The 24,731-nt window shown below is 34.1% G+C and overlaps 3 protein-coding genes across 3 annotated transcripts; all 3 read right to left on the reverse strand.

Moving 5' to 3' along the window:
* Positions 1–805: 805 nt before the first annotated feature.
* On the reverse strand, positions 806–4,227 carry LOC123566112 (universal stress protein Sll1388-like). Its single transcript, XM_045359972.2, has 4 exons — positions 4,001–4,227; positions 3,225–3,305; positions 1,815–1,933; positions 806–1,342 (listed from the first exon to the last, which is right to left on the reverse strand). The coding sequence occupies exons 1-4, from the start codon at positions 4,206–4,208 to the stop codon at positions 1,070–1,072; spliced, it is 681 nt and encodes a 226-aa protein (XP_045215907.2). The 5' UTR covers positions 4,209–4,227; the 3' UTR covers positions 806–1,069.
* Positions 4,228–6,908: 2,681 nt separating this feature from the next.
* LOC123565620 (uncharacterized) lies at positions 6,909–15,920 on the reverse strand. Its single transcript, XM_045359478.2, has 4 exons — positions 15,504–15,920; positions 12,900–12,980; positions 8,284–8,402; positions 6,909–7,746 (listed from the first exon to the last, which is right to left on the reverse strand). The coding sequence occupies exons 1-4, from the start codon at positions 15,610–15,612 to the stop codon at positions 7,501–7,503; spliced, it is 555 nt and encodes a 184-aa protein (XP_045215413.2). The 5' UTR covers positions 15,613–15,920; the 3' UTR covers positions 6,909–7,500.
* A 2,802-nt stretch (positions 15,921–18,722) lies between these two features.
* On the reverse strand, positions 18,723–21,228 carry LOC123566111 (universal stress protein Slr1101-like). Its single transcript, XM_045359971.2, has 4 exons — positions 20,902–21,228; positions 20,182–20,262; positions 19,804–19,922; positions 18,723–19,638 (listed from the first exon to the last, which is right to left on the reverse strand). Exons 1-4 carry the CDS (start codon positions 21,044–21,046, stop codon positions 19,372–19,374), a joined length of 612 nt encoding a protein of 203 aa, XP_045215906.2. The 5' UTR covers positions 21,047–21,228; the 3' UTR covers positions 18,723–19,371.
* Positions 21,229–24,731: the final 3,503 nt, after the last annotated feature.

Consider the following 24,731-nt stretch of genomic DNA (forward strand, 5'->3'; position numbering starts at 1 on the left):
AAACGTCTCTTTATTTCTTCAAAATTGTAATAACATAATAATGCGTTACATTTAGTAAAACCACTTGTTTTGAATTCTGTAATTCTGATATCATAATTCTAATTTAACACGAGCTTTAAACAAAGTGGGAAATCTAGTTGCTGGGCCTGGGCTTGGACTCGATTTCGAAGTCTTTTCTCTTACCACCTATCTATAAAGTTACATACTTAGTGATAAAATAAGATGCGGTCATCTCACTCATTAATACTAAATGTACTTTGTCTACATTTCGAAAACAGGGCCTAAAGTCGCTGACTACGAATCCCTTGCCACTCACCGCTGTTGGTTCGAAACCTTACTTTGGGTGTAGAATTATTTATGTGAGGAAGCCATCCAGCTGGTTTACGTAACGTCAATGGTTCTACCCAGCTTCCTGTTCATATCTAAAATAATGTCCGGAATAAAGTGGAATTCATCGACTGGGTATATACCCCGTCTAAGTAGTGAAGCTTCCGAAGCAATTAATTGTTGAAAAAGTACGCACAAGATATGAGCTTCTCCTCTTTGGAGTGAAGCTTCCTATGAAAGTTCGCTGAAAATCAGTCAGGGATTGCTCGGTACAAGGGTGGCCCTATACTGTACTGATGCTAGATAATCGTAGGTCAATAACTCAGAGAAAAATCTGACCAGAACATGAAGATAATAGGCTTGATAGTGAAACTGAGAAATACCCCGGACAAGAATGGCGGGACGGACGGACGGACGAAGCGAGGCCATATATATTCTTTCCCTTTCGGGTAGTATAAATAAATTCGAAAAACTGAAATCATATGAACTAATGAATATTTACACTGCGTAATTCACCCATTCTTCCGAGCCTCGCAACCAATATACAATCCACCAAAGCACAATTGCCCTTGAAAAACTTCATTCAAGAATTCCCATGTTGAACATAGAATATGAACTAGAACCTATTCCATTTATGTGTAGACAAGAAATAAGCACTTGTAAACAAACATTCGTGGAGTATAATGTGTTATTCAATATGTTTATGTTGTGTTGTTATTATTTAGAGTTCTGAGAAGACTGCTCACTTTGGAGACCCTGGACCATCTCCTTTCTTGAAAATCTTCAAAGAGGGCATGTGTAGGTGAAGTTTCTCTAAATGGTCGATGTTCCTTGCAACAATCACGGGAACATGGGAGTGGTGAGTAATATAATCAGTGACACTTCCGGTGAACGTTTTCCGCAGAACCCCTTTACCCCGACAACCAACAACAATATAATCGGCTTTATTGTCAGTTGCAAAGGTGACAATAGATGGTCCAGTTTCGCCGTGGATTTTCTCAACACTTCCCTCAACCTGAAATTAGTAAATATTTTCACAATATGATAGAATCTAGTATGATATTACTATTTTATTGTTTGCCAATGCTGATAAGTAATGTGCATCGTAAAAAATTAACTTTAGTACAATCTTTTAAAATCTTATCTTGCGGACTTTTGGACGTTTCTTATACAAGCAAATATATTGTTTCAGCATGCAATAAAATAGTTATGGAAGTACCGCCTCGGTCTTGAAATCATTACGCAGCTGAAAGAAAGTAATTGTGGGATATAATCTATTTCTTGAGACCTTGTATTTAAATGTTATTCGTAGGTCTCCTGTCACACAAAATAAACCTTTCTAAAGGTCTTATGTTTTTCCATTGCCACACAAGAGACTCATTTAGATCTTCAACTTAAGCGGCTGAACTATCTTCTGTTGCTTTGTAATATATGTCTTTTGTTTACTTACATCTTAATGCAATGTACTAATATAGATGGTTATCTACCTGTAATTCTGTCATTCTTTGTTTAAGCCTTTCAACAAGTTCAGCTGCCCTTACTTCTGCTTGTTCGATTTCTCTTGTGACAAGTGTTGAATCAGCAGCCCCGGTCATCACCGCCACAGCTAAAGTATAAAATGAAAAGATGCATCGGCCAAGGCTAAAGCAAATTATTGCCACGAACGGCTGAAGTACATCATTGCCACGGCTACAATGCATCATTTCCACGACAGAAGGCTAAAGTTCATCACCACGGCTAAAGTTCATCACCGCCACGGCTTGAGTACATCATGAATAAAGATTAAAACAATAACAAAGAACGCCACGCCTCCTCTAAACAAAAACGTATATCAATATAGTGCATTTATCATTGTGTATATAACTGGTAAATGCAATCAAGAAGAACAAAACAAACAGACAAAGGAACCCTTTGGGCTACCACCTTACGGTCGATGGAAAAAGCACATTAAAGCCGTTAAACTAGTATGATACGTACCATACCTCATTCTAGATGTAGTTCTACACGTTTGATAAACGGGAGAAATGACGTAACATCATTTACTGGATAGAATAAAGCCTGGAGTCCGTATACAGAAATGTAAACTGTTTTATAAATTAATGGCAACCCGTGTGTAAATTTATCAAAACGGCAGTCACCATCTTTCTAAAAATGAAGTATAATATTTGACGCGTTGAATAGTTCTAAAAACGGTGTCTTAAAATCAGTGTATAATGTGCGGATCGCTTTAATCATGGACAAATGTCTCAAAAACAAGTAAACGGACTTAAGGTTGTAGAAAAGAAATCTATTGGCGAAAGTGGTATTTCCCATAGATGCCCAGTATTTGTGTTCTCATTAAGGACGTAAACGCATAAGATACTGTGAGAATTTACAGTGAATGAATTGTCTGACTGTATATTCTATTGATGTACTTCGTGTACAACATGAGTTACATCAGTAAATTACTGGATTCGAGCATTAAACATGTCAGTTCTCCTGAACCCATTCCACTCTGTAACAATTACATTATGCATCAGATCTTCTTGCTCTAGAACTCCATGCTAATCCAGTATATACATGTACATGTTATATATTTGCTGTCATACCATAGTAGATAAATGAAATGTTTTCCTCCGTTCACACTAATATTTTCAAAAGTGACGTTGTTGTTTTATTTGTTTACATTTGTAAATGGCCTAAAATGTCAATTCGGATAACATAAATGCTACACTGGAAAGAATGCAAGAATAGGAAATCAGCATTCCGTACATCATTCTATTGAATTACAAGCACTGATCAATGTAATATAACTTTATTCTTCCCTTGTCTTTTAATGTGATTAATTGATTGTTAATTTGTAATGTAATACAAACTATACTGAGTCAGTTTTACTACATAGCATACTGCATACTTACCAGGATGCGAGACAATCTTGTATTCTATATTGTGTGCAATTAAGACCTTATTTCCTGGCCTGTGGAGACAGTCTTTATAAACTGAAAACAAACAAAATGATTGTATAGTTTGATTTTGACGTTTGAGAGTTGTTTGTGGACTCGTCTGCTGATTAGGGAAATCAGCATGATTTACCTTGTCTTATTTAAGTAAGAACCACTATCGTACTGAATAAAACTACCTAAATAACGGACTGTTCCATTATTAAAAATACAAAAACAACGCTGACCTTAAAATCGAACTATAAATATAAAACTGAAAATGTAAATATAGACTGAATATTAAATGTGTTTCATGCATATAAAATATGCAGGACACATTTATACTACTCGGCCATGAAGTAAACATATTTATCATTAAACACGAAAAATTGGGATAGACGTAATTTTAATTTTGATTTTTGTCTTATTTTGATTTAATTTTGAGATATTTTCTCAAGTTCGAATCTGCGTTTCAATATTTCCGTAATGAAGAGCGGGCATAATAAACTGCGCTGGAATCAAACTGATTTAAAGGCACTATAGTGATTTGTTATGTTTAAATAAACTATAAAATCGACACAGCGTTACAAACAATTATGATATGAAAATATGCATGCAAGACAGACCGTGTTTTGACGTGTCACACAAGATGCTATTAGAGATTTTCCGCGAATTAAAGTAATACCTCGACAAAACACAAAAAGTCTGCCAAAGCTCCTCAAAAATGGTTGAAACAAAAACGTATAAATACTTACATTGCAATGCGTAATCCGAATATTCACTTCCATCCATCGCTATTACAACAGTTACTGAATCTTTCTTGGTTCCGACTGCTTTTTCCTGATCAGCCATTTTGATATTTCTTTTGTCTATATGATATATCCTCACATACCTCAGGCTGTATACTAACCACAACCTTTGTTTCACTCTAATGCGCGCGTTGTTCTCATTTTTCCACAACATTAACCTGTTCGTTGTTGTTTTTGATGAAGCGCGCATGTTTACATATCTGTCTTTTAGATAGGTCTAGTACTGCAAGTAAATGTCAAATATTTTCAGTATCAAATACCATTTATTTTTTACTGTTAATATTTTCTACCCATGATTAATTCGCTGAAAACCATGTCATGAATATTAATTTGATGATTAATTATTCCTGATTTCACAACATGCTTGCTCTGTCCATAGAAAGTTTGACAGTACTTTTCTTTACTTTTTGATAAAAATAAGTTAGGCGTTGCGTTTATATTTATCAAAAATTATCATGAATATGTTTGCTATATTTAATACTGTTGCTTTAAATATGTTTGAAAAAAAAAACAGAGCTGTACATAGCATCTTTATCACTAATGAATTTACAACCTACCCTTTCATATCATTATGTTATTCAATTCCGCCGAGCATTACAATCCGCGCAGTCTGGTCAGGATCCATACTGTTCACTAACAGTTTCTCTAATTGCAATAGGCTTTGAAATCGAACAGCATGGATCCTGACCAGACTGTGCGGATGTGCAGGCTGGTCTGGATCCATGCTGATCGCAAAGCCATTATATTGGTTTTCTCATGGCGCGGCTCATATTTAGATTATTCCAGTTTTAATATATACCAGATTTATATAGTGCCATTTTCATGATAAATACGTTCAGGTGCGCTTTACATACATACGCAGCCACTCAGTACGTGCGCCAAAATCATGCCAGTTCAGACGCAGAACGATCTGAACAGAAGGACAGAGCGAGAGAAAGCCCAAAGAACAGACTGAGAGAAATTCATATGATACAAGCATGTCCGTCTAACTTAGCATATTTGTTTGCAAATAGACAATCTGGTTTTTTAACGTGCCCGGTGTGTAGCACCGATACACACGAAGCCATCTTTCCTGAGACGATCCAGTTCTGGTCGGTTAGTTAGGTGAGAGACATTCAAGAACATCTAAAAAATTTCCAGTGCCTGGGCCGGGATTAAAAATCCAGACCTCTGGATTGACATTAATAATACTAATATGCCAGTATTGCGCCGTTTATTTCAAATAAAAACTAATGGGGGTTTTGTAGTGAGTGAATCCATAGAAATGACGTGTAAACTGAAGCTGCAAATGTTCTTTGTTTGGAAGGGACATAAACTATTGAAAAGAAATAAATGGGTAGCCCAAGTGATTGTTAGGAATGAAGGTCACTGATAATCAGCACACTGTTGTTCACACATGTTTTTTGTTGTTTTTCTTTTGCTACATTATAACTGTAGGAAAAATGCATGCATATATCCGGAATAAGTGAGTTTTCAAATTGCGTTCGAACTTACCAGAAGCAGAATGTCCTTTTAAACTGTTTTAAAGTGTATTAGGGTTCAAATACATACAATTATGAAACAATTATTGTTGAAATGGTTTCTTTTACAACGATAACAATGAGCGTGCGTATGAAAAGTACTGGCCAAAGATTATCAATGGAGATAATCTTTTGAAACGGTTTGGTCATCAGGCGTTTCGATTTAAAAAAATAAAGGCTGATTTATCATTCTACTCATGACACTTCATGTGCAAGGGCTAATCCTCTTAATGGAGACTGGTTTAATGTGCACTATGGCTGTGTTCTGTATGCATTAAGAGGTTTAATTTTGGTATACCTTTCGGAGATGAAAACACTAACGTAGAAAGATGATGATCTGCAATGTCTACTGAGTATGTAACAGTGACGATTGTTTATTAACAGTGAAAAGAATAATATTGTGCATATTCGTCCACTTTCTGTGCTCTTGTAGATAATTTACTTGTAACAATGATAACTTGATTACTTTAAAAAAAACTATACATATCTTGGTGTTCATCGAAAAAATTCTTGATTATAATATCGCAGCAAATGCCGATGCTCAATGTGATAGTCGAGCTCTTATTTACTGCTAATTGTAAACTAGAGAGTAGGGTTCCATATAATGTGTATAAGAAATTACTTGATTCGTCTGTTTGGCCGATTATGAGTTATAGTTCCTCTATATTGGGCCCTGTGTCATTTTCCTGTATCGATCAAGTATAAAACCGCACTATGACACATTTTGAGCATAGAAAAATCTTCACTGAATGTTTTATTGAAAGGATAAATGGTTTGGGGGTACTGTGCTGTTGAGTTGTACTATGTACACAGACTAACGTAATATTCTGATGCTGGTTTGAGAATTAAAGTACTTCCATCATTATTAAATCAGAAGGTGTGCCAACACATGTCAAAATATTTAAAATGGAAGAGTGTTGATTTGTGTAGATTAGATATTGTCTAGTTACCACTGGTTCATCCACGGTCTGACCATGATGATATTAATTTTGAATTTGAAAACATTTCCTAGAAGTGTATTACTTCCATTTTCATTCTCGGTATTTAAATAGCATTTTCAGTTCAATATTTGTATGACTATTTGCAGCTTCTTCTCCGTTTTATGTTTTATGCATATTCGTAAAGTTTGCTATCATTTCTGGCACGGTGAAACAATGAGAACTGGCCACTTTCAGTGGTGTTTCAGAAATAAATATTTTGTCTCAAGATCTGTGTCATACAAGAACAAAAATGAAATAAAGATATTGTAAATAAGATTACCTTACAAAGGATATCAACACGACAAAAGGTGCTCAACGAATCTTACACTAATATAAGTAAACGAAGCTTGGTAGTCCATGGTTTTATAATCATATGCTTTATTCGTAGTACGTCCAGCAAAGTACAAGTAAACTAAACTTATTCTACAAAATATCCCTCAATTTTTTTCTGAGAATTCTTTACTAAAGTAATAACTGCTAACATATCTATGTTTTAATAATCGTGGAATTTGTCCTTTTTACAAATAAACATGTATACATTTGACCTTATCTCACCAGTCCAATTTCATCAAGGTGCCTATTGGGCTGATTTACCTACTTTGCGCAAAGTCCTCCTAAACATCTAATAATGCATAATACAGTCCACCAAACCATTACCATACTGATTAACAATCAGCTAAAATAAGACACTTCAGTAAAATACTGGAAAATATTCAGTAAAAACTCAGAAAATTCTGTATAACAACGACATTTAAACGAATTCATGCAACGGAATGATATTGGTCGCTTTAATCATTTTCATTAAGTCAGAATAATTAGATGTGTTAAAGGTATGCCCATAGGTTACGATACACATAGGTTTCAGGTAGGAGTTTTACACTTTAAATAATTGTTACTCATTGCAATAATTTGATATTTTCTTGATGAAATGGACATAACGTGTACTTTAGTGCTTCTTTTGTTTAAAGGGCATATGAAGGTGCAGTTTCTCAAGATGATCGGCATTTCTAGCGATAACCACAGGCATATGGGAATGGTGGGTGATATAATCGGTCACACTTCCAGTCAGTGTTCTGCGTAACATTCCTTTTCCACGGCAACCAGCAACAATAAAGTCGGCATTCTTTTCATCTGCAAATGTGATAATGGAAGGTCCAACATCCCCATGAATACTTTGAATATTGGCATCGATCTGAAAGGACAAAATGCAACAGTTTAACACTTATGACATTATTAGTCAATAAAAATCTGTGCTTAATCGGTAAGCAGTATCATTTTTCAAATGTTTGACTTATTATGCGCTAAATATATACCAGTCATATGTAGCACAAACTATGGATCGGTGATTTATGTAAGGAGTCATAATATAAAATTAAATATAATTGTATCATGACATTCAACGAGCCTTAACTTGCAGAAAATATGAAAGGCAATTAAGTATGGGAGCCCCTCGAACCACCACCTCATAACCGAATTTGTTTGCGTGAATATATTCCCTTACAAGAGCAGTGATTCGTTGTTTTTTTTTTCAAATTACATTCCAGCAAGTAACGCTTCCTAAATTATAAAGGCCAACTGTTTCTTTAGAAACGGTTTTGGTATGAATTGATTTCAAATCGAGACACTGCTCGTTTTCCACTGCTGGGGAAAATAGTGCTCAATCTTAATTGAATATTCTTTCGGTTTTTGGCTTATGATTTTAAGTCTGAAAAGTAGAAGATAAATCTACCTTCAGAAAGCTCATTCTCTGTTGAAGTTTCTCTATGAGTTCAGCTGTTTTTTCTTCCTCTGCTTTTATTTCTTTTGTAACCAACGTCATATCTGTGCTTCCAGACATTAAAGCTACCGCTACAATTGAAAAAAAAAAAATGCAAAAACATTTTATCAATGTCAACTGCGTTACAATATTGACGAAAATAACTTCAGTCGATATCGTGGCAGTTGTGATAATACAAAAGCGATAGCATTTATAGTTTCTTCTCATCATTAAAAGCAACACCGGTTTCATCATCAAACTTTCCAGAAAAAATAATGTTATTAAGACTGACTTAGAATCTCTAATAGACGTTTAGAAGCCTGTTCTAACCTATATACACAATGCAAGAACAATAGTCAACGACTTGCCACTAGACCATTCGTTTATGATAGCATTTCTTTCCATTCAAATAATTGTCAAGTTCTCCAGTATCGTATCAAATCGAATTCATTTGCCAGTGTTATCTTGTGAAGTTTTATGCATTGACTTAAATAGATTTAATCAACTGAAAACATTCTTATCGTTTTGTTATATTTTTTAACTAATATATCACATAGCCGCTCTATGTTTCTTCAGAAAAAGAGTAAATGACATAAAGTGATCAATATCTCACTCCAGCTTTGTGGTCTTGATAAAATCTTTATACAGTGTTCAGATTTCCTTTAGATATTTTATGATTGCATTGGTATTCATTTATTATAATGACGACGACGACGACAACGCTGATGATGATGATGATTGTGGTGGTGTTGGTGTTGGCTGTAATGATGACGAAACTAATGATTATAATAAAGATGATGATGATGGTAATGACGATTTTGATGATGATGATGATGATGATGATGATGATGATGCTAATGCTGATGTTTTTGGTGATGATGATGATACAGATGGTGATGATAAAGATGATGATGATGATGATGTTGATGATGATGATGATGATGATTATTATTATTATTATTATTATGCTGCTGCTGCTGCTGCTGCTGTGCTGCTGCTTATGATGATGATGATTATTATTATTATTGTTGTTATTATTATCATTATTATAAATAATATTAATAAGATGATGATGATGATGATGATGATGATGATAACGATGATGTTGACGACTGTGATGACACAATGATAGTAACTGCAGTTTACTTTTAAATGTTTAAATGACCCGTGACATGTAGTGTATCATCATTCAGAATAATGAGTCAGTTTTGTAGCTATCTACCTAGCTAATTAAGTTTAGTCTATATATGAAAAACTGACAGACAGACAGACAGATACTTTATTCACCCAAGGTATATGATATACAACATGAGGATATGCAATATGTTTGTTTTTGTTTTTTTTTAACAATGTATTGTTTGTTCCGGTAGCAGTCAACAGAATATAAAATATGAACTATTAAATTAGCAGTATACACAAGTGTCAAGGGGGAACTCATAGAATTGTATCTCACAACTCATTTACATAGGTGCAAATTACTTGTAATCTTTCTATTCAAGATTATATCTGATCATTTCTGGTTCATTAACACACATATTTAATTATAAACACATGTATACAATGCACTAATAAGCAAAGTTATTTTACTATAATATGGGTAACTATTTCTTGCGCGGAGTAGACGAATGACAAATGTAATTAGGTCTGTGAATGAGGACACATTTACATATGCACGCAAAAAACAGAAAAAGTGATTTTTACGTTGCTATATTTAGACTGTAGAGTTAAAACAGGTAAAAGTAGTGCTGCGAATGTCAACAACTGGATTAACTTCTTAAGGTAGGCAATGTTCATTCTATAAATACTAGCGTCTACTTTCTGAGTTTTGTATGATCGGGTGGTACTTCTTAAAACTTAGCTAATATTACTCTTATTAATTTACAAAAGTCAGCTAATTTAGATTCATCGACGGTCTGCATAAATGCTCGCAAAGAGTGATCATTATCGGTGAAATTACAGTTTTTTAAGTAAATATTTCTCTTACTACTGAAATAATCGCACTTAAATAAATAATGCTGTTCATTACCGATACAATCGTTATTGCATAGCGTGCAGATACGTTCTTGGTAAGGTGTTCCGTCGTAGCGACCAGTTTCTACTGGTAGTCTATGATTACTAGTACGGAATTTGAAGAACGTTTTGTAGTCTGTTGTTGAAAGGATATTAAAGTATTTTTCGTATTCTAAGTTATATTTAAAGCTGTTATAAAAAAGTCCTTTGTTTGAAAGCTGCATTTGACCATGCCAGTTTTGCTTGAACTGGTCGATTAACGTTTGTTTTATTAATTTGTGTGTGCTTTTTTTAACGGCAACGTGCTGGTTTAGCCACAGATCTGGCCGTCCTACAGAATTAAGAATTTCCTTGATTTTTGAGACCCATTTAAAATTTACATTGTTATTGCGCAACATATAGTGTATAATAAAAAGGAGATCTTACTTTCTTTTCCTAGTAATAACCTTGTCCAAAACGATAGCATATTTGTTTTCACGATGATTGATACAGGCATTGTTCCTGTTTCACCATAAAGCATGTAGAGCGGTGCACTTTTACGAGCATTAGTTATTCTCCGGAGAAATTCGTTGTTTACTTTTTCGAGTAAATCCGGGTTTTCAAATCCATATATTTCGGACCCATACGTTAAAATAGGTAATACAGTATGTTGATAAAGTTTAATAGTTAGGTCGATTGGTAAATCTGCATTCTGAGATTTGGTAAACAAAAGGTACATAGCTTTGCTAGCCTGTTGGGCTACGTGTTTTCTAGCTTTTAAAAAGGACCCGTTGCTTGAGAATGTAACACCTAAGTAGTGGTAACTGTCAGTAATTTCGATGCGTTCATCTCCTAAATGAAAATGAAAGTTTGCAATATTTCTCGCACCGAATACAATTACTTTAGTTTTATTTCTATTAACACTTAGTTTCCAGTGTTCACAGTAATTATAAAATAAATTCAGACTATTTTGAAAGTCAGACTGGTTACTTGCGATTATAACAGTGTCGTCTGCGTAAAGCAGAAGCAACAGTTTAAGCCATGCTTCGTCAGTGATCGGATCATTTAGCAATATGCCTGTGACACCGTATGTTTCTAGATATGCTTGTAAATCATTAAGATAGATTGAGAATAAAATGGGACTTAAATTTTCCCCTTGACGCACCCCAATTTCGGAAAGGAAGAAAGGAGACTGCTCACCATTGTGCAAAACGCAAGACTTAATGTTTTGATACATATTAAAAATCACTTGGAAAAATTTACCATTTACGGAGGTCTGAAGTAATTTATGCCATAGACCGAATCTCCAGATTTTATCAAAACACTGTGAAAAATCGATAAAGCTGCAAAAAAGTTTTTGTTTACGTTTCTTTAGAATCTCTATAAGTGCATGCAAAGTAAAAATATGATCAGAACAAGAATATCCATTCCTAAAGCCGGCTTGGTTTTCATTAAGTAGATTGAATTCCTCTATAGCTCGTTAATCTAAGATTTAGTATAGCTGTAAACAGTTTTCCTAAACATGACAGTATCGTAATGGGCCTGTACGCCCCACAATCCATAGAGTTGCCTTTGTTTTTAAAAATAGGGATAATAGTACCTTCCAGCCAAGATTTTGGAATAATGCCTGTATCTAGGATATTGTTAAATAGACGCTTATAAAACTGGGAGGAGTAATGTTTTTGTACTCTTAATGTATTCATTTAAATGTTGTCAGTTGGGCTAGAGGCTTTCCCGTTGTTTAATTTATCAATACACTTTATAATTTCACGATCGGTTATGGGCATATTCAAAAACGCATTTGAATCGTCAATAAAATGTTGGTTACTAAACGCACGGTTCTCGTCAGGATTTTCGTTTGGGTGCATATTTATACGTTTAAAGTGATTGTAAAATTCGCTTATGCTAGGAGAATCGTTTGTTTTATCCTTAGGTTTTAATTTTTTAAGAAATTGCCAGTACTGCTTAGGATTATTTGAATGCATGTCCCTAAGTCTGTTCGCTTTTTCTTTTTTAAACTTCTCGATAAAATAATGCATTGTCCGCTTGTATTCTTTACTCGCATTTTTAACCTTAATTTATTATCACTAGAGCGGTGAGTACGATAAGACGATTTAGCGTTATGATAATTTTTCCTGGCTTTATAACACTTGGGACCGAACCATGGCCTATGATTGCGCGAGGGAGTAGTTTTTTGATTGTATCGATTGCTTTCTGGAAAGGAGTCAAATGCAGCGTTTTCAAACAAGTGTTGTATTTCTAATGTAGCGTTTTCAACCGATAAGTCTGTATACGGCATGTCAAGCAAGTTTAAGATAGAGTTCACGTGATCCCTGTTGATATTTTGGGCGAACTTGTCTTTGTAGTTATCACGCCAGACCGGTTTGGGGATATTACGAGGAACACTTTTATCACATATAATCGCGGTGTCCTTGCATTTAAAAGTCCAATAGAGCGCGCTATGGCCGTCAGAAAAAAGAGCATCCGTTTCGTCAATTTTGAAATCATCTAGAAATTTGTAGCAATCTGCGCTAGCGATCAGATAATCAATAACTGATTTTTCTCTGAAAGTAAATTCTGTATATACTTTGTATATTTACCAGGATTTGAGACAATTTTATACTCAGTAGCGTGCACCAGCCAAACTGTATTTCCCGGTCTGTGTAAACAGTCCACGTAAACTGAAATTAATTCACATATACTTTAATTTATTTTAAGATATCTATCCAGCCTATTAAAATCGTATCCTTATATAATATAGATGTTTTTTTCACATGATTCTAGTAAATTTACCAATGTACAGGTAAAGGCAGTGCAACGAGACCCGGTATGGCAATACTTTAATACCACTCTCTAAGGAGAATGCACTTTATGAAATTCGAATGATTTAGAATTACATGTACAGTGAATGTACGCATCTGTATTTTAGGCATTGGGGTACCGTATCGTCAGAGTCTTTAATGGTCGCTAAAGATCTTGTGAACAAAATCTCCATTAGTTGGACTAAACTAACTATCTAGCCAAGCATATAGATTGTGTGTGGTGGGGGGTGCGTGCGTGCGTGCGTGCGTGCATGCGTGCATGCGAGCCAAGGCGCGTATTAATAGTTAAATCTAGAAGGAAGTAGTTTAGAAGCATCAAACGTAACCAAATGAAATAATACCAAATGGACTCCTTGATTACAAATGACCGGAAATATAACAACGAGTTCAAAGACAGGGAAACCTTTTACTGCCACCACACGGCACTTAAGACTGCAGATGCGATAGTTAATAAAATCTATAGAAAGATCCTTTGGGCTATTTTTATCTTTTGCTATGCAATTGTTAAATTAGCACATATCGTAACCGAACTTGCCATGTAAAACAAATTGCAGCTACTATTTGTTTGGCAAATTTTCACTGGCACTGATTGCCTTAAACATATTACTTCTATAAATTCAGTATTTACCTATTTAAGTGCAAGATTAAGTTTCAAACTTTAAACGTGGATGACTGTAAATTTATATGCGCAATGTTAAATTAATAAATATCAGTTCACGATTTTGTTCCATGCTATAATATCTAAAATATTGATTCAGTTGTATTACAAGACAAAATATTTTAGTAATTTTTCACTTTAGTCAAGAATTTAGACGTGGTACTGCATTCCTCCACAGAAACAACGCGATTATGTTCTGGAAATTACTTGTTTAGATTTGATCTGGGTTTTACGCTGCACCAAACCAACTCAGTTTATATGCCGCCACACAAGACTAATAATTTTTGTTTCACGTCTCATTTACATCGGAATAAAAATTTGAGCTTTTATACCTGCTTGAATCACAAAAAACAAGAGCAAAACCTTAGGACCAAGCAAAGGTAAGACAGTTCATACACAAGTTATCCCAGCATCATATGGGACTTGCATCAAACTAAGTAGGTACAATGCAAGTTGTACCGACGGTAAAACAAGTTCTTTTATCTTACAATTATTAACAGCGACAAACACTTTTCTCTATGATGCCATTGCAGGCCTCAAATCTTTTATTTGATTAGATCTGACTAGCATTAGAAGTAACTGACAATTATAGCTTGGTAAAACAGGTAAGGCAAATGAGTGAGCCATTGAAATTTGACTAATGTAATTTGCTTTTAGTGTTGTAAGTTTGGACCGACATAAACTCAGTGCTGTTATATTTTCCTGTCCTTTGAGACCTGGAATCCCTTCAAAGTATTTATATGGAGCGTGACTGGAGTTGCACAATGATCATATTCAATCAAACCAAGCTATTTGTTTGCTTGGTTGCCCCCTATGCATTTAAATGACACGCTGCTCAGCTCAACAGATCGTTTAATAACATCGTTTCGGCGCATGTTAAAATTGCCATTTAATACAAGTGACATGTTTATCATGTTATGCAGGTAAAGCAATATTGTTTTTCTTTTTATATTGCCATAGGTAACATATGCACATTTTATTCAATATGTCAACGATATAAAGAAAATAACGATCGTGTATAGATATAGTAAACATATGGCGAGGTTTAGATATACATGTTATTACCACGAGGTTAATGAATAAAACATATACGTACATATGTGCATTTTTTTTTTGTCTATATGCAAATATTTTGTCTATAAACAGAAGGTTAGATTGCAAAAAGATGCATGAAAATTTTAAGCCAGAGGTCAAGTCGTTGGTAATGATTTGACTAATTTCGGAAGAAAAAAAAACCAGATATAATCAAATTCAAGGCAACAAGAAAATAATTGTTTCAAAATATTACACAATGAAAAAGGAAGAATGGGAAAATAAAAAAAGCGCTTGTAACAAAACATGTTATCAAATGAGTTAATGTAAAGGAAATGGTATAATTCTACTTATCATTTTCAATCAAACCCCAAGCCATTTTAGCGGGTAAAGTAAAAACAGTAATATTTTGAATAATACTTAAATATTCATAATATTATATCATATTACCAAACATTGTACATGCATATACCGTAATATATTAAAAGTGTAAATGATGAAATGGTCTGCTGCACTGCATTACAAAATAAAGTCATTGAACACGAAACAGTTATTCTTTATATGAGCCGAACCACGAGAAAACTAACATAGTTCGTTTGCGACCAGCATGGATCCAGACCAGCCTGCGCATCCGCAAACGCACTATGTTGGTTTTCTCATGGTGCGGCTCAATTATAAGTTAAGACACTTACACTGCAGAGCATAGTCAGAGTATTCACTGCCATCCATCGCAATAACGACAGTTTTAGTTAAATCCTTTTCCTCCGCTGGACTGTCAACCATTTGTTCCCAGTCAGACATATTGTAGCCCCTAAAATATTACCTCCACGTTGTTGCGATAGTTTACGTCCAACACAAAAACGCTTAGTGTCAGAAATCTTAATTATGTGTCCACTATTTATTATTGCGCTTTCTAATATTGATATTGGAAAAGACTTTTAACAGCTGTTGGATTGATATAAATATGATTTTTCTGGTGTACCAGGACAGCTGGTACTTTATGTTTTCTTGTGTAAATGAATGTTAAATGAACATATATCGTATTCTGTCCAGCACTATTATGATAAATAAATAACAACTTTAATTGCAAGTTGAACTTCCTCATTTTTACGTTTTTGAAAAGTACAATATTCCCTTAGTAAATTTATTCCAAGCCCATTTCCTATGCCTGCATCCTTCCTTAGAAATTTAAGACCTGGATATCGTTTTAGATGTCTATATACAATGGTAAAGCAACGGAGATCAGTTACTATTTACAAAATATTCTGGCGGGTGGACAACACGCAGACGCTTTTTTGTTTGTCTTTCTCTCAAATAAAATATGCTTACTGAAAAAACGCTACATGAGAAGTGTTCGTTAGTAATTTACATAAGCGTACTCGAAAATATTTCTTAACTCTGGTTTATAAACGTTTGGTTTATAGACGTCTGGTTTAAAGACGTCTGGTTTATAGACGTTTGGTTTATAGACGTTTGTAATGAAAGATACAATTTGTACATTTGATATTTATATTGTTATAGCTACAAAATAGCAATCAACCGTCTCGATGGCCTAGTTGTAGAGCGTCCACCTTCGAGTGCGGGAGGTCGTGGGTTCGATCCCCGGCCGCGTCATCCCAAAGACGTAAAAAATGGTACCCTTGCTTGGCGCTCAGCATTAAAAGGAAAACTGGCCTCTTCTCTCATACTCTCGTTGCGACGGATTCCATCAGGAATGAGGTGTCGAGAGTGATTAATATAATTTGTAGAATATCCTTCACAATCGACCTAAAATAAATTATGTATAAACTAAATAGCAATTTTATATTATATTTGTTCATCTTTCTCAGTTTTCGTATCGTTCTTTTTTTTCTTTTTGGCTTAACATGTCTTTGTTATTGTTTTTTGCAAAGAGATGTGTGTAAATTTCTCCGCGGTCTCTTTGATTTGAACTGAACATTAATTACAATTTTTAATCCCAAATTCTAATTGGATTATCGGAGGAAGAATTTATCTGACCATGAAATAGTTGTCTAATACATGCATACTGTATGATATCAGAAACATGTTTTAAGTCGAACAAGATAAATTCAGATCCAATTTTACACTGAAATTTATACATGATGTTATGTGTACCAAATCAAACATCATATATAAAAATAAGGGGAAAAAACACTTCAGTATTTACCTTGAAAATTGATATTACAATGAAATGACTTATCTCCAAGTTTTTAATCATACAGTTAGTTCATTGTTCATTTTAACTGTTGTCATAAAGGTGCATAGGTAAATACGAGGTAGAGTAACTATTTGTGTCATTGATTGATCATATTTTGTCGTTCGTTTTGCAAAAGAAAATTAATTAATTAAATAATTGTATCTTGAAAAAAGTCAATAAAGGACTGTGATGTGCCTTCTGGTAACAATGGCACACAAAGTTTCGAGTCATTATTGCCCTTATTGTCATCTGTGGCCAGACAACACATCGTAGTCGTACTTTAAAATCTTGGTAACTATCGAATAACTTTTTTTCTTAAAGATATGTCTTAGGCTAAAGGTTATCACAAATTGTAATTTCATGTCATATCAAATTATATCTTGTATTTGTACATATAGTTGCGTGAGCTTTATTTATAACATTACTTATATTGTGCTAATAAAGAGATAAAGTTAACATTTTGTTAGCAACTAAATGTGTATAAATGGGTTTTAATGACGTACATGTGAATAAACATCAAAAGTAGAAACTGGCATCGTGTCTTTGATCACCAAACGCACATCTTACAGGAATGGCATATTACATCAAGGAACAGGCGCTGTTTACTTTATCCAATATAGCATTTTTGTGAATTCTTGATACGATTTTTGTGCCTAAATTTGATTTTATCTCCTCAAAACTGGTATTAATCAGTATTATTATAGCTTCCGAAAGGAATATTGCAATCGCAAATATTCTTCAAACCGACATTAAGTGATATCATCCTTATGTTTTTGGATTAAAACATTTCTAGAGTTTGAAGAGTTCAACCCGTAATAATTGCGTGAAGCCGTTGTTCCGACCTACATACCTAACTGTACTTTTTTAATGCTCGTCATACTATGAAATTTTGTTTCTACAGTACCGTAGTCCTGGTGATGAAATGTTTAATGCTTACGGATAATGGTCTCACGACTTACAGCCGTTCATACATTTGTACATTTCATAAGCTTTATTTTTACGACTGACAAGTATTCGACACTTCTGGATATCTTAAGCTGTTAGTGCATACATTTTGCATTTTTCATGTTATTTTCTTTTTAATCGTAATTTAATAGCAATTTGAAAAGAGTTTTTCGACAAGGTATATCAAATCCTGATATTTATAGATATGTTATTTACTATATTTGTAAGATTCTTGGTCGTTGCAGTTATCCAACTATCTTTACGGTTTTAATCAAAGAGGTTTTAGTCCGACTATTTTGAGACACACTCCATGATTGGTGCTCAGTAGTCTTTTTTACAGATGGACACTCGCTATTTTCTTTGATTGTGTCTGGCGGAATAGACGAATGACTCCATCAAAGAAAGAACACTGGGACTGAAATGCTTGTACAATTATTGCTTTATCTGGCCCTTTCTCTTTTTATCTTGTTGCTCTACTTTTGCAAAGGCATTGAGAAATTGAGTATACATGTATTGTCCTTAACCTTTCAAGCCTCTCTTTGTAACCATTGAAGTACTCTCCTGTATGTAATTACTTTTGTTTACACTATCCTATAGCTTTGGAAAACGTTCGGATTTAAGACAGTTTGTGAACATTTACCCAAATTAAACTCCGCCTGAGTTTTAATGGTATTGACCGCTTTAAGTCGCTTTAAGGCTGTGTCCAACTGTGTTTCATCATTTGTTCGTTTTGTCCTAAGATTAATTCAGAATAAGTCAAAACTCAATGCAAATTATTACAGCTTTGTTATACATATACATATACACAGAATGAATAATTGAATATCAGACGAAGTATTTTTGAATGGATATATCTGGAGTGCAACACTGAAATATATATTTTAATCGTGCACAATTCATTGTTTATTTAGTGATTTACCGAAATGAATATAAAACGTTCTGTGACATGTTCAGATTTAATTTACATTTAAGTTAGGAGGGAGACTTGGGTCTTCCTCCATCATCAAACATTTGACCTATAACTGTGTCGGTGCGGCGTTAAAACAAAAACAGAAAAATAGGAGGGTATAAATTTTCAATTTTTCTTTGCGAAATTATGCGTACGTTTGTCTTTTTATATTATTATATTTTAATATGAATATTCGATTCTTCCTCCTTTACCAGTGAAATTATATTTTCGAAGTAGTGAACTCGTATTGGCATAACACAACGTTATTTACATCAGTGTAAAGTGTGAAAAAATGGTGACTTTAGATGCGCTTCTCGCGCGAGCCCATTACTGCAGGATGTTATGCATTTATTATTAACTTCTGGCATTCATGTAATAGCAATGAAATATAAACATTGAAAAATGAATCAGTCATGTTTAAACAGAAACAAAACTGTGCGTGAAAGTTCCGACACTACAAAACACAAAATCATTTCTCCGCGTGCTTCTTATGGTGATGAAACGGATTGTGTAAGTGGAAACCATGATGGTGTTTCAAATGATCTTTATGTCTAGCTATCATCACGGGCACCGAGGAATGATGGGTAACATAGTCAGTCACACTTCCAGTAAATGTCCGCCGCACTGAACCTTTACCACGACAACCAATAACGATAAAGTCGGCATGTTTTTCGTTGGCAATAGTGAGTATAGCCGGTCCAGGTTCACCATGGATGCGGGCAATCTCTCCGTCAATCTGAATGCATAAGATAATATAAAATGTTAGGTGCACATACAACATCAAACAGTAACCAAGGAATTTAAAGGCTACTTTGACTCAATCAGCTTATCATGTGTATATGAAATTGCATTCCATGTCAGTCAATTATTTGTTTAAAGCAAATAAGGCAGTAGGATTTACCTTAAGATTGTTCATCCGTTGCGTAAGCTTTTCAACACACTCGTTGCTTTTTAATTCTTCAGCTTCGATCTCTTTTGTCATCATTGTCATATCTGAACTTCCGCCCATTACTGCTACCGCTGAAAAACATTTACGAATATCTTTGAACCTTTTATACTTTTATTGGAATATAGACGTGCCTCATTATATTTTTTAAAATGTGTTGTAAGAAAATGTACCAAACAATCAATTTATCAATCTTCAAAGTTTAACAATTCTTTTTTTTTCTATTTTGATTACGATTTTGTAATTATTTGTGTTCCACTTTTCTAATTAAATATGAGCACTACCCATGACATCATTAATGACGAACCAGTAAATAATGTTCTACATACGTACCGGGGTATGAAATACATTTATATTCTGTTGAGTGCACGATTACCACGTGGTTCCCAGGCTTATGTATGGAGTCCATGTAGACTAAAAAAAAACACAGGAAAGGTTGAAGTCACAAATATAGTTATTTTGTTTCTGTCGACTTACATGTTGCTGCATTCTGAACAAATGTTTCATGTTTATAATAGATACGATATTTGTTTGTTTCGTCTTAAGATCTAGCGAACATCAGATGCAATATTTTCACAAGTAGACTACCCATGCACTAGTTAAAATCTAAAAATGGTGTTCACCTTTAAGAAAAAAAATCACATTTTTATTGTTTTTACCAGTGAAAAACATATTTCATATCTGTCTAATACATTTCACTCTCACTTTCAGTTAATTTGCTGAAAATATGTAATATGGATGTAAACAACTTCTCAAGGTTGTAACTGTTTACCTTTGTACACTACGTGTACTTATTACATAATCATATTTCATAAATGAATATGAAAGTTTTGTTAAAATGTGTAGATTACATGTTGATTTTTATAATTGGTATGTTTATACATTTTGATCCCCAGTATGGGTGGTAATTGCTTAATCATTCTTGGCTCATCTTGGCTCATAACAAGTAAGATCAAGAACTTACCTCCAACACAAAGGTAATATCTATCAAACTAAGCATACTCGGCAAAATTAATAATTTCCCATACTTCCATGTAATACAAAAATACTTACATTGCAATGCATATTCCGAGTACTCGCTGCCGTCCATAGCTATGAGAACTATGTCCCCGTGTTTCTTTCGTTCAGCGACATCTGATGGCACAGGGCTCCCTGGAGTTTTTACTTGACTCGTAGGAGATTTCGGAACTTCCGTCATATTCTAAATGTATTTAATTCCGTATGCGTTTACTGTAAGACATAAACTTACAACGTGTTTTATGCTTTATATATAGTATAGATGTTTACAATATACAGATCGATCCTATTACAGCAAGTTTTATGTAAACGACCGCCAGTCCGTTTATCTTTACAAAGCCAGTGTTTACATTTCCACAGGAACTTGTCGCGATATGAACACGGCCATGTTTAATGAAATAATATGACTTTTACACAATGCCAGATTCTAAATGAGCCGCGTCATGGGAAAACCAACATAGTGACTTTGCGACCAGCATGGATCCAGACCAGCCTGCGCATCCGCGCAGTCTGGTCAGAATCCATGCTGTTCGCTAACAGTTTCTCTAATTACAATAGGCTTTGAAAGCGAACAGCATGGATCCTGACCAGACTGCGCGGATGCGCAGGCTGGTCTGGATCCATGCTGGTCGCAAACCCACTATGTTGGTTTTCTCATGGCACGGCTCAAATGTTCTTACTTTCGAATGTTCCGTCTCCTGCAGCGTTATACATGATCGAAATAATTTCAGTTTGGATAATTTTTCACAAATTTGTATTTCCTTAAAACTTATATTTATAAATAATTATGTTTCTATCCATAACATTATTTCTTCATGTCTTAATTCCATTATTAATAATGCAAAATTAATCGGTTACATATTTTATACCGTAAGCTAACTAGTTTTAAAAAGTACTTCTAAAATGTATTCCTTATTAAACGCACGAGGACCTGTGTTTATTACAATACCTGAAGAGCTTTGACCTGCTGATAAAGGAAGATTAAAAGCTGTAATGTACTATATTTATACGCAAAATGAAAAGACAATGGGAAACATCCGCATAATGCCCGGTCTTGAACTTGGCTTTTATAGATATTGTAATGTGTTTAAGTCCGTAATGATGTGTTTATTATGAAAAGTTTATGTAATTCAAATATTGCGTTAAGAACCTGCCCAAATAGAATAGAAATATGATTTTCACATATTCATGATATTGGTAGAATACATAAAATACTATGAGGCCTTTCCTATCAAAATTACGTGGGATAATAGTGTTCCTTTAAGTCTTTTCTGTGGCAAAGGGCCATTTCTGTACAGTACCTTAAAGGAACAGACTGTTACACTGCACACGCCCGTTCTCAAACCAATTAGCGACAAGAGTTCCAAACCAAGACGCGCAACCCTGCATATACTTGTTATTCCCTTGTCCTGTTTCACTATAAATAGCATTGACTTTCTCGTTGATTCTTAAGACGTTTTTATGAATATGTCATATAAAAGCTTAATTTGCAATAAAACTTAATTTTAATCTATAGAGATCTAAGGCTATTTGATTTATTGATCCAGATCTACATGTATGTATAAATCCGATTCTCATTGAGAAAAAATACATTCAATAATGAATGATCGTTTTCTTTTTGTAACGTATAGTTAACTTGACATGCAAGCTACAACCATTCAAGCAGAAACGCCTTTTGTTTGCGTAACAGTCGTAAATTTTATTTTTAGACTAGGGTGGGTAGCTAAAAATTCTTCTTAAGAGATTTTAATATGTTACGGATCTCTGAGCTGAAAGAAACCCAGTATTCAAACATAACCAGTAATAATTAATGCCAAGAATCCGTCACATTAAAATTTCACCAAATCAAATGCCAAAGAGTCACGTCTTACTTTAATATATTTTTAATCCATTTTTGTTTTTCATGCATCCCCATTGAACAATTTCAGGTAACCCAGTTCTCAAAATTTCAGGTTTCATTAGCAAAATCAAAGTTTGAATTATAAAAAAATCATGTGTTTCAAGAAAAGACTTTTCCGAAGTTACTGTTTTGTCGGCTGTTCAACGTTTCCAAAGATACGACAAACAGAATTCAACAATTAATTCATTTTAATTGGTCTAATTACAGTATCAGTTGTTTTGTTTTTTATGGTTTTTTTGTTGTTGTTGTTTTTGTTTTTTTGTAAATGTGAAATTGCCTACAATCCGTAAACTGATCTATAACAATTTGTACCGACAAACCCAAGCAAACCAGATGCTATTTCCGTAACAGCTTCCGAGTACCTACGGGTAACCGCGGAAAAAGCCGGAATATTTGAAGATATGCTCAATGTTCTCACTAAAATGCAAACAGAACCAAGTAAATCATTATTAACTTTAAAACAAATAACATATAACAAAAACTGAATAATTTATCTATATTTTTAGGGGTACCGGTTTTGGATTATTTGCGGGAAATATTCATTTTATCTGTTATATTTGAAGAAATCATTTTTTCTGTGCCGCTTCCTACAGAGTCTATATGAACTGAGGTGAGTCCATTTAAAGACAAAAAAAGGACCAACAAAACATTAAAATGTTTTTCTTTTTAAATATTCATAAGATCCGGAATAATATAAACTTCGTGTACCGTTTTTTGAATTTCCAAAAAGGCCCTTTTCTATTTAAGTTTAAGTAATTTTATCCTTCTTTGTTTATATAGACAATTTTATCGATTTTCCGTTAGGTCGATGTTACTAAAAGTTCGTAATGTGAAAATGTTTGAGCTCATCTGGTCAAAGGTCAAGGGAATAGAACCCACTTGCCTCCGTCAGGCCAAGTAGCTATTATTCTGAAGTATGAAAAGCACTTTTGGTTGATCTGTTCTGTCATGTGTGCTCAATTAACAAAATTTGCATATTGCGTAACAATTACATATGCGTAAGCATACACATTCAAAATAAGTTCATTTGTTCGAGGAATTTCGTTTGTTTGTTTTTTGTTGTTGTTGTTTTTTTTCTCCCCGTTGCATGATAACCTTTTTGTGTGAATTTAAGTTTGTTTAAAGTTGCAACTGTAACTCGTGGGTGAGTCATCCAGGAGACTGTTATTAGCCTAATTTAAGTTGGATGATATTGCAATATACAAAAGACGATCTATTCCAAAAGCTTCCCTGGTTCTTCAGTGTGTTATGTGTAAAGCACCCATTCACGGAACTCTTTTCTAAATGTCCGCAATTTAAGATGGAGGAGCGGGAGCCCAAACTTCTGTATCTTATTTAAATGTTATTACGACTTTGTCAGTTTCCAAAAATAGAAAAAATGTTGAAATTTTATATTGAATGCTAGAAAATTCTGTTTCGAAAAAGCAACAGCACGTGATGTGTCATTTATCTACTCTAAATCCTTAAGCAAACCTAAATTAAATATTAGCATAATGTTTTTCACTTAGTCTTCTGATTCACACCTGTTATTATACTACTTGAGTCCAAAGGCTCTCTGTATAGATCTGCTTACTTTGTGAAAACATATTAAAATCAAATTTGCAAATGCTACTTTGATGGTTTAATTAGCATTTGGCAGTGGTAACTTGTCATTAGTAAATTCACTTTGGTTTTTATGTCATAGTTTTTTGCTGTGGGAATACACATATTCGGCTTCCTACGAATGTCAGTTTATTAAGATGGCTAGCATTGTATAATGTGTTCGTGAATTTTACGTGTTGAATTAAGTATGTTTTACCAATTTATAAACAGCTTTTGGTAACTTAGACAATACATAACTTGAATATCAAATTCATTCAAAACAAGTACACAAGCAGAAAGTTGAAAAAAAAATCTCCGTGAACGCCGAAGTCATTCAAGGCAAGAACACAAGCAGACAGTTGAAAAGAACTCTAGATATCAAAGT

The sequence above is a fragment of the Mercenaria mercenaria genome, chromosome 8, assembly GCF_021730395.1.
Source record: "Mercenaria mercenaria strain notata chromosome 8, MADL_Memer_1, whole genome shotgun sequence".
Classification (NCBI taxonomy): domain Eukaryota; kingdom Metazoa; phylum Mollusca; class Bivalvia; order Venerida; family Veneridae; genus Mercenaria; species Mercenaria mercenaria.